The 11,330-nt window shown below is 52.2% G+C and overlaps 1 protein-coding gene across 1 annotated transcript; it reads left to right on the top strand.

Moving 5' to 3' along the window:
- Window positions 1–989: 989 nt before the first annotated feature.
- GALM (galactose mutarotase (aldose 1-epimerase)) lies at window positions 990–9,634 on the top strand. The gene is made up of 7 exons (XM_010023908.1): window positions 990–1,192; window positions 1,757–1,911; window positions 4,594–4,800; window positions 6,365–6,446; window positions 8,797–8,938; window positions 9,232–9,406; window positions 9,557–9,634. The coding sequence occupies exons 1-7, from the start codon at window positions 997–999 to the stop codon at window positions 9,632–9,634; spliced, it is 1,035 nt and encodes a 344-aa protein (XP_010022210.1). The 5' UTR covers window positions 990–996.
- The last annotated feature ends 1,696 nt before the right edge of the window (window positions 9,635–11,330 follow it).

Raw genomic sequence — 11,330 nt, 5'->3', positions numbered from 1 at the left:
CTGGCCAGCCAGAAAGCTCAGGGGAGATGTTATAGCAGTCTTCCAGTACCTAAAGGGGGCCTACGGGAAATCTGGAGAGGGGCTTTTGACAAGGGCTTGTAGGCACAGGACAAGGGGAAATGGATTTAAACTGACATAGGGGGTATTTAGGTTAGAGATTATGAAGAAGTTCTTCCCTGTGAGAGTGCTGAGGTGCTGGCACAGGTTGCTCAGAGAAGCTGTGCCTGCCTCATCCACCTGATCCCAGTGTTCAAGCCCAAGCTAGACGGGGCTTGGAGCAACCTGGTCTAGTGGAAGGCGTCCCTGCCCGTGGCAGGGGGTTGGAAATGGATGAGCTTTAAGGTCCCTTCCAGCCCAAACCAGTCTGGGATTCTATGCAATGCCCAGAGCCCAGTTTACACCTCCATCAGCAGGCACTAGACCTGACTTGTCCCTCTTGGGGTGGGGGGCCTGAGGTAGGGGTATAAAGGGAGAAAACAGCATTTTCTCACGTCTTACTTTACAAGGGCCCTGAAGGCTGTAGCACTGTAATGAAAGTGGGGAAGAGGCTGCGACGCTCTGCCCTCTGAACGCCCTGACGGTCCAGCCTGGCCGGCGCGGTGCCTAACGCCCTGACGGTCCAGCCTGGCAGCCGCGCTGCCTCCACCGGCAGTACAAGCCTGAGCACATAGAGCTTTTCCTCCCTCTTTCCGGCCTCCTTCCGTCTCTCCTCTAACACCTTCAGCTGCCCAGAGCCAGAGGGCTGACGGCACCCTCCGCGCAGCACCGCGTCCCTCCACAGCCCCGCTGGGTGCCTCCTCCGAGCCGGAGCGCTGGGAGCAGCCGATGCGCGGCCAAACTCCTCCCCGCGCTGCAAGGCGACCATGTGATGTTTGTGACCGCTCCCTAGATCAGTGTTCGCTCCGCTGCCGGCCACCATCGCTTCCTCTCGAGCTCCCGTCCCTGCAGGGCCGCGGCTCCCGGTGGTAGTACCGGGGGACGAGGTTTGGGGGAGCGATGACAGAAGTGACGAGGGAGGTGTTCGGGCACATGCCCCAGGAGGAAGGAGGAGGAGAGGTGGAAAAATTCACCTTAAAGTCAGGCAGCGTGAAGGTGGAAATCCTGTCCTTAGGGTGCATAATCGCTGCTCTGGAGACGAGGGGCAGGGATGGGGTGTTTTCGGATGTTGTCCTGGGCTTTGACACTTTGGAAGGTGGGTCTGAATCTGTCTCTTTCTTTCAAAAACAAACAAACAAACAAAAAGTAAAAAATCAGGCAATTTAACCGTTGTTTCCTGGTTTACTGCCACAGCGCATGATCTGCTCCTAAGGGTCCCCTTCAAATCGTGGGATGAATAAGTACAACTCCTTGGTGCTGGGTTTGGTGCTGGATGGGGAATGGGACATTGGTGCCTCCAGGTTGCGCCTCTGATGGAGCAGTTCTCTGTCATCCTTTGACTGGCAATGAGAGGCCTTTTCTGCAAATCTGCAAATAATACAAGGTCCCATCAGGCTGTTTTAATCAAAAATCTTAGAATTACATGATCACAGACTGGTTTGGGTTGGAAGGCACTTTAAAGCTCATCCCATTACAACCCCCTGGCATGGGCAGGGGCACCTTCCGCTAGAGCAGGTTGCTCAAAATGTGCATGACTAGTGAGCTGCATGTCCTGTGGAACACCAGGTCTGCAGTCACCTGTTCAGTCCATAAGCACATCTGGAGACCACCCATCCTGTCCCATTCCCCCTGTCTAACCGCGCTCTGTCTTTCCGGGCAGGCTACACGAGGAAGCACCCCTTCTTCGGTGCTGTCGTGGGGCGAGTTGCCAACAGGATTGCGAAGGGGAGGTTCACGGTGGACGGGAAGAAGTACCAGCTCTTCCTCAACAACGGGCCCAACAGCCTGCACGGAGGAGCCAGGGGATTTGACAAGGTGAAAACCAGGGTGGTTGGTCCCAGTGTCCTCCAGCACGCAGCCTATGGGGCTGTGGCAAGAGGATATGGTATGTTCACTCCCCACCCTGCGGGGTTTTCTGGTGGTTGTTGGGTTGAATCAGCTCCCAGAAAGTGCTGTAAGTGCAGGAATGGGGGAAGTGAGAACCTGCGAGTGGCTGGGTTGGCTTGTCTTTGGTGGGTGGCTTAGCAGGGCTCGCTTATGTCATCCTTGGCTGCCGTGCAGAGGGTTTCTGTGCTTCCTCTGTGTTACTGCAGCCCTTGAGGCCTTGTGAGCCCGGTTCTGATGGGGCTGTCCTGTGGTGAGGTGCTGCTCCCGCAGAACTGGGGTTGGGACATGGTGGTGAGGACACAGCCTTGTGCATGGTTTCAAGGCTGTTACCTGGCCATAGCCCCAGAATGTTATCTGGCCACAGAGTCAGAAAGACCAAGGTCTGCAGAAACTGAGTATCATTGCTGCTTGCTTTTGTCTGCACTCCCAAGTAAGGAGAGAGCAGGGTGTTGCTGCGGGTTCAGCGTGGTTATTGCATTACAAAATGCCCCGGCATTGCTGTGTCCCCTTGCCAGCCCTTCCCTGTGACCTCCAGAGATAAAATAACCTTTCCCTGGCCTCAGGGCACTCAATCCTTCACATCTCCTCCCAAGAGCTACTGCTGAATTTCGGATACCATCCATGCGCTACAGGTGGTAAGAGCAGTGGAGCATCTCTCTTGAAAGCCTTGCTGATTACCCTGCTGATACATGTATATGTATATATATTGCATATACAGGCTCTGAAGTCTGTGCTTCCCTGAACCCTTGGGCTTTGTCAGATCAAATGCATGTGTAACCAGCAAGCACACCTTTCTCCAGAGGAACACATGTGAATGTGCTGGTGCAGCTGCTTCCCTGGGTTAATGTTTTATTTGTGAGAAGACATCCAGGCTGATGGGGCAAAAGTCCGAGTGTCTGGAAAAACCTCACCTTTGGGCAGCACAGTGTGAATTGGTATCAGATCAGGATCAAACACTCCTCAGCAGCATTAGGAAAAAGGTATCACTGGGGTGACTTGTCTGTTGTACCCCCAAAGAGGACAACCTGGTTTGAAGTTTCTTTATAAACCCTGACCGCAATGAGCTGAAGCTGGAATCATCGGGTGCACTCCTTTGCACGCAGGGCTCCCAGGCTGTCTTCTGCAGAGGGGACATGCTCTCTCCTCCCTCTTCCCCATGCTGAAGGCATGCCAGCTTGATGCAGATGAGGCAGCAACACCTCCCAGTAAGGTCTTTGTGTCCTCTGTCTCATGGGGCATGCTCAAGCCCCTACTCAAGACCCCCTCCAGCCAGGTAATGGTCATCACTGTGCAGAGACCTGTGGCCAGCCCTGACAAAAACAAGACACGCTGGCTCTTGGCTCTGACTGTCTTGGCCATCTCATTGTTTTTCCCTCGTCTTGTAGACTGTGTTGCTGTGGTCGGTGTGTGGTCTGATCACAAGGAAGTTTGTAGACACACTTACATAGTGGCAATATCTGACCACACTGCTGGGAGGCTGGGGAGCCTTAGAAAATAACACTCTTAGCTTTAAAAGACAGTGATATCTGTGTGCTTGCTGGCCTTTAATAGCTTTTGCTTTGAAGAACTTAAATAGAAACTCATATATAAAACCCCAGTGACCCACAGCAGTGGGAGCTGCAGTGGAAGCACTCGGTGCAGGAGGGCCTGCTCTGCAGCCTGCTCATCACGGTTTTTGAGCAACCTGGTCTAGTGGAAGGTGTCCCTGCCCGTAGCAGGGGGTTGGAAATAGGTGAGCTTTAACATCCCTTCCAACCCAAACCAGTCTGTGATTTTATTTGGCACCCTCAGTTCATGTGTTTGGTGAAAATGTTGGCTTTTGACAAGAGCCACGAGTTTGTGATGTCTGCATAGGATGTGAAAGGGGTCATCTCTAAAGCATTATGTAGCCCCTGCTCCTAGTTTAGGTAGATGCAAAGCTTCAGAAACTGTGCACCTCACTTTTTGTCACACATATGTCCTGCAAGGGACTGAGACATCTGCTTAGCATCAGGTCCATGGCCAGGTTAAAACAGGCTGTCTGGGCAGCTAAATTTACAGTGTGCTGGCTTGCTTCACTCACCAGCAGGTTTGGCTCCAAGGTTTTGGCTCCCTGGTCTCTGGCAGGGGCAAGAAAGAGAGAGGTCTCAGTTCTCTGGATCAGCACTGACATGTGGATGTACCTGGCAATACCTTTGGTATCATTTAACCCAACCTCAGCCCCTAAGCAGGAGCTCTCTGTGTGTGTCCTAGAATCAGCTCTGAGTGAGCTGAGGGAAGGGCAGCAGCTTGTTGAAGCGATGTTGCAGACCAGCACATGGACCCTCTTAGCCATGGAGTTATGCAGGCTGGGACAGATCCCCATCAGAGCAAACTGTCTTGGTTGTTTGGCTGCTCATAGGAAACCTTGCTCCTTGCTGCTGGCACTGGCTGACCAAGGGCAGGCTGGTGCTTGTGTTTCCTCCCACTTCCTTTATTCTTTTTCAACCAGGGAATATTGGGTTTTAGTCCTTCACAGGGAGGCTGTTTGGGTTTGTTGGGGTTTTTTCCCGTTCTAGGAGTTAGAGCAGGAAAGATTATTGAAAAACCTATGTTTCAGTGCATTATTCCTTTATGCCTGGGTCCTTGCAGGTTCTCTGGAGCCCCCAGGTCCTCCCGAACGGTGTCTGCTTCTTCCGGCTCAGCCCCAATGGAGAGGAAGGCTACCCTGGTGACCTGCAAGTCTGGGTGACCTACACGCTCAGTGGCGAGGAGCTGGCCATCAACTATCGAGCCCAGACCAGCAAGACAACACCCGTCAACCTGACAAACCACGCGTACTTCAACCTGGCAGGGCAGGTAAGCATGGGCCTCGTGGAGGGACACTGTGCAGGGGAGATGAACCCCATGGGGGGACACCATGCAGGGAAGAAAGCCTGGGGACCCATGGGATGATCCATGGGCTTCCCATGAGATGCTGAAACCAACATTCTGCAGGGACTCAGCATGCTTCTGGGGGCACAGCAGTGAGGGTTGTCTCTATGCATCGTGGGCTGGGACACGACTGAATCACATAGACCTCATCTGAGGACACGTTATCACAGAGCACTGTGAACGGGAGCATGAATATTAACTCTCCATTTGAGCGTAACTTGGAGTTTCAGTCTCTCCCGGTCCCTCTGAAAGGTTGCAGAGAAGGTACAGAACTAATACCCTAGTGATAGACTGGCATTTCTCAGTTGCCTTCTCTGGGCACTTCTGAGACAACATACTGAACCCTTGTGTGGATGGTGCAGCTGAGATCAGTGGCTGTAGTGCCAGCCAGAGTCAGTGCAGCACTGAAATACGGAGGTGAAAATGGGGAGGAGAAGCACCATGGAAAGAGGATCTGAGGCAGCCAAGGTGGGGAAGTAGCAGGGTGCAGAGAGCTGCCACGTGCCAGAGTCCTGCCAACTAGACAAGCACTGTATTGCAGCTGCATTTGAGTCTCATCCTTCTTATAACTGTGCTTGGAGGAAAAGGATCTGGGAAATGAAATACTGACGGACAGAGCAATAGGATGGGATAGTGCAGTCACACTTGGACCTGAGACAAAGACCCTTAAAAGGGTTAGTGAGAGACATCCCAGCTCCTCCGTGCAGGAGGTCTGCTTAGGCTTCTGCCCTAACAATCCACTCCTGGCAGTGTTCAAGGACAGCTTGGAGGGGGCCTTGAGCAACCTGGTCTGGTGGGAGTTGTCCCCATGGCAGGAGGTTTGGAACTAGATGGTCTTAAGGTCCTTTCCAACCCAAACCATTCTGTGATTCTGTGATTCTATAATGGCTGTGCAGTTGTTAGCTTACCCTCTGTTTGTCCTCCCAGTGGTACAGTAATATCAACACCTGCAGCATGCAGCTCAGGTGCGATTCCAGATGAACAGGAGACCTTTGGCCATGAAATTACTGTTCAGATTAGACAGTGACATGCAGGCTCAGCTTAAATCCTGCTCCCCTTCCAGCCCAGCAGGCTTCCTGCCGGCATCCCCAAGGCTGCAGAAGGGGAAGAAGAGCGCAGCACCCCCTGTGCTGCAGGAGATGGGTTGCACTTCCCCGTGCTTGCTTCCTTCCCCATTTGCCTATTGCTGTGTGCTCAGCAGCCAGCATGTTTTGGCTAGTGCGTCTGCAGGGTGGTAGTACTCCATGAGGTACAAGTTCAGACTGATAGTCTCTCAGGATTTACAGCTCCTCGGTCCCACGCAGGTTTTTGCCTGTGCTGGTACCTTTGTCCTGTAGGGTGAAGGTGGGATGACAGCCAGGAGGTCCCCCAGGAACTACAAGATCAGTTGTACCACCACCATGGGCAGTCACTTCTGGGGTGTGCTTATTGCTGCTCAAATAGTGGAAGGGCTGCAGCAGGAAAACCAGTATTTCCCATCCTCCTGCAGGGTTCACGGGATATCTACGACCATGAAATCTCTATTGAAGCAGATTCCTACCTGCCTGTGGACAACACCAAGATCCCCACCGGTGGGTGGTGAGGCACGCGCTGCACACAGTGGAGGTGGTTTTACACATGAGCATGTGGGGGTATCAGGGAACAGCATTGCCTGGCAAAGGGGACATACCAGGGGACCCTGGGCACGGCAGGGCCTTCACCCATGAGTGAGGACTCCAGCACTGAGCTCTAGAGCTGCTGGGATCTCTAGTGCTCAGGAGCCCAGCATCATCCTTCGCTGCAAAAGCTGAGCCATCAGTCCCCTCACTGGGACAGGAGAGCTGGCACTCCTGGCTGGGAGGCTGAAAACACAAACCCAACACTTTTCTTTCCTGTCTTTAATGTTCTGCATGGCTAAAGGAGGAAAGCCAGCTAAGGAAAACAGCACGTTTCTCCCCATAAAGGCCAGGTTGGACGGGGCTTTGAGCAACCTGGTCTAATGGAAGGTGTCCCTGCCTGTGGCAGGGGGTTGGAACCAGATGAGCTTTAAGGTCCCCTCCAACCCAAACCATCCTGTGATTCTATGATTCTATAAATGATCAAGCTGCTAAGTTAAATAATCTGAACAAGCTGGGACAAGGAACATGTTCTCTGTACCGGCAGGAGATCCAGCGCTGAGCACATGCACTCAGCAGTGGCCCCCACCACTCAACAAGAGGGCACCTTGCTTTGGGTGGCTTGACTGCAACCCTCTTGAAAATGGCTTTTCATGTAGTGTGACTGTGTTGAGTTGCAGTAAGAGTTGATCTAATTGCAAAATGATTCTTGATACCAAGTTTTATTGGTTTTAAGAATGAAAAACACAAAGGGCAGAGAAGCCGGGTGCAATGCAGGATGTGTGCCCCAGCACTGCATGAGCCCCTGGGCGGCTTTTGGTAAGTGTGGGCTCTGCTGGAAATGGCAGCACTTGTTTCCCTAGTGTTATCACAGGGCTGCTTTGCTGAGTGCACCCTCCTGGCTTCAGGAGGGAGAGCAAGAGAGGCTTTGAAAAAGGCAAAAGAAAGCTTTTAGCTCAGGTGTCTGGTAAAACCAGAGTTACGTCTATGTTCATGAACCCAAACCACTGTGCGTACATGCATCAGCTTGCATCTGGAGGAGTGGGTCTCCCAGCCCCGCTGCCTTTTGCTCAGCTTGGTGTGCTGTGCCTGAGCTCAAACTGGGGAAGAGCTTAAGGCTGTACCAAAGCTACTGCCCTGCTTCTCCCCTCTGATTTCACCATGGAGCTCTTTCACATCTTCACTGCAGCTTTTTGCAGTTCCCTCTTGGTGTTTTAGGTAGATGTAGCCGTTGAAGCTGATAAAACTGTGTGCAGTCTAGCCCTGGGCTTAGACGAGGCTTAAAGAGTGAGCCCCTGCGTGCAATGGTTGTTGTATTTTATCTAAGTGCGTAAATCAAAATGGTTTAATTTTGTTTTCAAGGTGGTTTTGTGCTCCACAGCTGAATTGAGTGAATGTGCTCCTTTTAGATAGGATCAGAAGCCACAGAGATGTCCTGTTTCTCAAGGTTTGCAGAGCAGATCTGGTGCAGAGCTGCAGCCAAGCCGGGTGCGTTACTTCAGCGAGCAGAGCACAGCACATGGGACCAGCAGCAGGGCCAAGATGCCCCGGCTCTGCCATTCCCAACACCTTTGGAAAGCTCTCCCTTTAGAGAGGGATAGAAAAATATGATTTTAGGGAAAAATTCCCTTCCTTACCCCTCCTCTGCCTCTCTCACAAAGGTTTAGGATGGCTGTGTTTTGCACTGTGTTTAGTATGTCTTGGGGTCATTCTCACTGCAAGAGCTTTATCACAGGAAGCTGTGCCCCCACACCAGGTCTTAAAAAAACACTTGAGAGAAAATGCTGGGTTTATAGTCTTAAGCTTCCCCCCCTCAAAAAATAACAGTGCCCTGAAGCAGAAGGGGACTGGTCCCATTATACAGCTCATATTCACCATCCTGGCAGGTGGAACACCTTTGTGGCCATCTCATGGATGGTTGTTCAGAGATCTGGAGCATTCATTCATTTACAGACAGACAGTATATCTCTATAAATCTTAGGCATTTGGATTTATAATTTATTATTTACAATAATTAACTTACGTAGTTACACATACAAGCTCCTCCTCTCGTTTTCTGGCTCCTTGGTTTTTTTTTAATCCTGGCTAAGCACAGCAGTGTCCCCAGGGGCTGCTGGTGGGACAAGGTGGTGATGCCCCAGCCTGAGTCACAGTGGCCAAAAGACAAGCTTGCTCGAAGGCAGGCATCTCAGTGACACAAGGATCACAAACAGCTTAAACCCCTCAGATCACCTCCTCAAGGAATGGATCTCAGCCCTGTACAGAGGCCAGTGCTGCGGGTGTTTGATGGCATGTGACAGATGACACTGCTATTCTCCTTGTCCAGGGGAGGTGGCTGCTGTGCAGGGCACTGGCTTTGATCTCCGGCAGCCCGTGGAGCTGGGGAAGCATTTGCAGAAGTTTGGCCTGGATGGCTTTGACCACAACTTCTGCCTGCAGCAGGAGCAGGCTCGACACCTCGCGGCCAGGTAGGTTGGGACACGAGAAGGAGTTTCCCACCCCTGGCTGTTCAGCCAGCTCCTTGGTATCCTCTACTGGCACAGAATCATGGAACAGTTTGGGTTAGAAGGGACCTTCAAAGGTCAACTGGTCCAACCCCCCTGCAATGAGCAGGGACATCCTCAACTAGATCCTCAACCAGAACCACATCAGCCTGGCCCTGAATGTCTCCAGGGATGGTGCATCCACCACCTCTGTGGGCAACATGTGACAGCGTCTTAGCACCCTCATTGTAAAAGATTCCTTCCTGGCATCTCCGCAGGGCTTGCCACCCACCCACCGGCAGGGTCATGGAGGTTCACACCACCCAGCCTGGCATCCAGTTTTACACCGGGAACAACTTGGATGGCTCCCTGAAAGGCAAAGGTGCTGTTGTGTACCCCAAGCACTCAGCCTTCTGCCTGGAAACCCAGAACTGGCCTGATGCTGTCAACAAGGTGAACCTCCCCCCATCCCTGTGAGCTGCTTGGGTCCTGTGGCAGGGAACTGTACCATCACAACCACCCATGTCTATATATGAACCTCAGGACCCTTTATGGTCCCTGGTGTGCACTCACAGTCAATGACATGCTGCTGTCTCTCCCCAGCCCCACTTCCCCAGCACACTACTCCACCCGGGTGAGGAATACAACCATACCACATGGCTCGTGTTCAGCACTGCATAAGGAAAGGGGATGGTGACTCCTACCACCAAGAGAGGTAAGTGCCTCTAGCACTGCCAGGTGCTGAATGGTGCTTTCAAACCACCCCAGGTGATGCATCCCGTTTGGAAACTTTCTTCCTCCTCTGTGGTTTTCACCCATGGTTTCTGCTGGCTTTAACTCCTGTCACCACCCTTGCCACTGCCTGGTCTGTGCAAAGAGCTCTCACCCTCCGTCCAGCCTCACCCTGGGCATTAGGTTTTATTTTGCAGTACAAATGCACTGAAAGCACTTTGCTCAGGGACATGGCATGTCAAGCTCAAACCGCAGCAGGAGAGTATCTATTTGCTAATGCGTGCGGAGCATGTGAGAAGGCTCATAAAGTAGTGGTTGTTCCTTATATCAGCTATTCCCAGCAGAGTGCTGTGTTGGCTGCTGCTCTCTCCCTGTCACTGACCTGCCCCACAGCTTGGTGTTGGATCTTCCAAGGATGCCCTGCCCTTCCCATGATGGGCAACAGGGCAGCTCTTGTGGCTGGAGCCATCAGGTCTGACAGTAGCATTGCAATGGCACAGGCACACAGTGGTCACACAGAACAGCTTTGCAGAAGATGGTGTGCTGGGATTATCCCAGCTGGCTGCCCTGGCTTCTCTGGTTTAGCTCTTATTTCAAAGCCAAAGAGCATCTTCTGCACTATGTTCTGGCTGCTGAAGTGAAGCAGGTGCATCCATCTATAGTCCTGAATATGCAACAGCTGAAGGAAAACCATCATCTTAATGTTGTGTTTCCACATGAACTATGCATCATCCCTGTAACAGTGGCCTGTCAGATGAAAACCTCCATGTTTCTGAGGTTAATTACAGGCAGTTCTGCCACCCTGACCCCCAGAACGAGCACCCTGTTATTCTCCTGACACACACAGTGGTCACACAATATGTGGCTGCAGTTCATACTAAGGGCTGGAGTTGTTTGGAGGATAAAGCCCATCTGATCCAAGTTCAGGAAATGCTAAGCTCAGGTTCTAAACCAGATGCAGGAGCACCATCACCCCTGTGGGAGTGGGGTTTACCTCAGGCCCATGTCACCTTGCCCACCACCCCCAGGGAGGCTGCCCAGGGTGCACATACCCCACCCAGAGGTGCAGGGCTTGTGGTCCCAGCAGCAGCCGTCACACAAGCACATCCCTGTCCAGGCATCTATTCCAAGAGCGTGCAAACACTGTATGGAATTTCTGGTGAACTACCAAACTCAGGAGACAGCTGGAGCTGCAGAGCCTGCTCCAAGGATGATGACTGGAGCTGTGGGAAGCACCACAGCTGCACAGATTTGATACTGCTCCCTCTCTGTACCTCACAAGTGCTGTCTGTCCTGTGGGCACAGCCCTGCCTCCTTACTCAGGTTCTCACCACTAATCCTAGGTTTCGAGGAACCTCAATCCCCTGCAGAAACCTCAGGCTCCTCTGCATCATCTTCCAGTGTCGCTGGGTACTGAAAAACAGGTACCAGTACAGCTGTCACATCAGTCTGCAGGTTTATTGTGGAGTAGGCATGCCTTAAGAGTACAGAAGAGAAAAAAGCTCATCAAATTCCAGAGCACTGGCGTACATATGCCTCTCACCAGGTACACTATGAACTCGGTAGGCAATGCACAACCAGGAAATATTCCAAACACAAGACACAACACACTTTGGGAATTTCTGCTACATCACTCCAGTGTCAC

The sequence above is a fragment of the Nestor notabilis genome, unplaced genomic scaffold, assembly GCF_000696875.1.
Source record: "Nestor notabilis isolate BGI_N333 unplaced genomic scaffold, ASM69687v1 scaffold3791, whole genome shotgun sequence".
NCBI lineage: Eukaryota > Metazoa > Chordata > Aves > Psittaciformes > Psittacidae > Nestor > Nestor notabilis.
The sequence above is the reverse complement of the archived record's forward strand: the minus strand, read 5'-3'. Positions and strand labels throughout refer to the sequence as shown.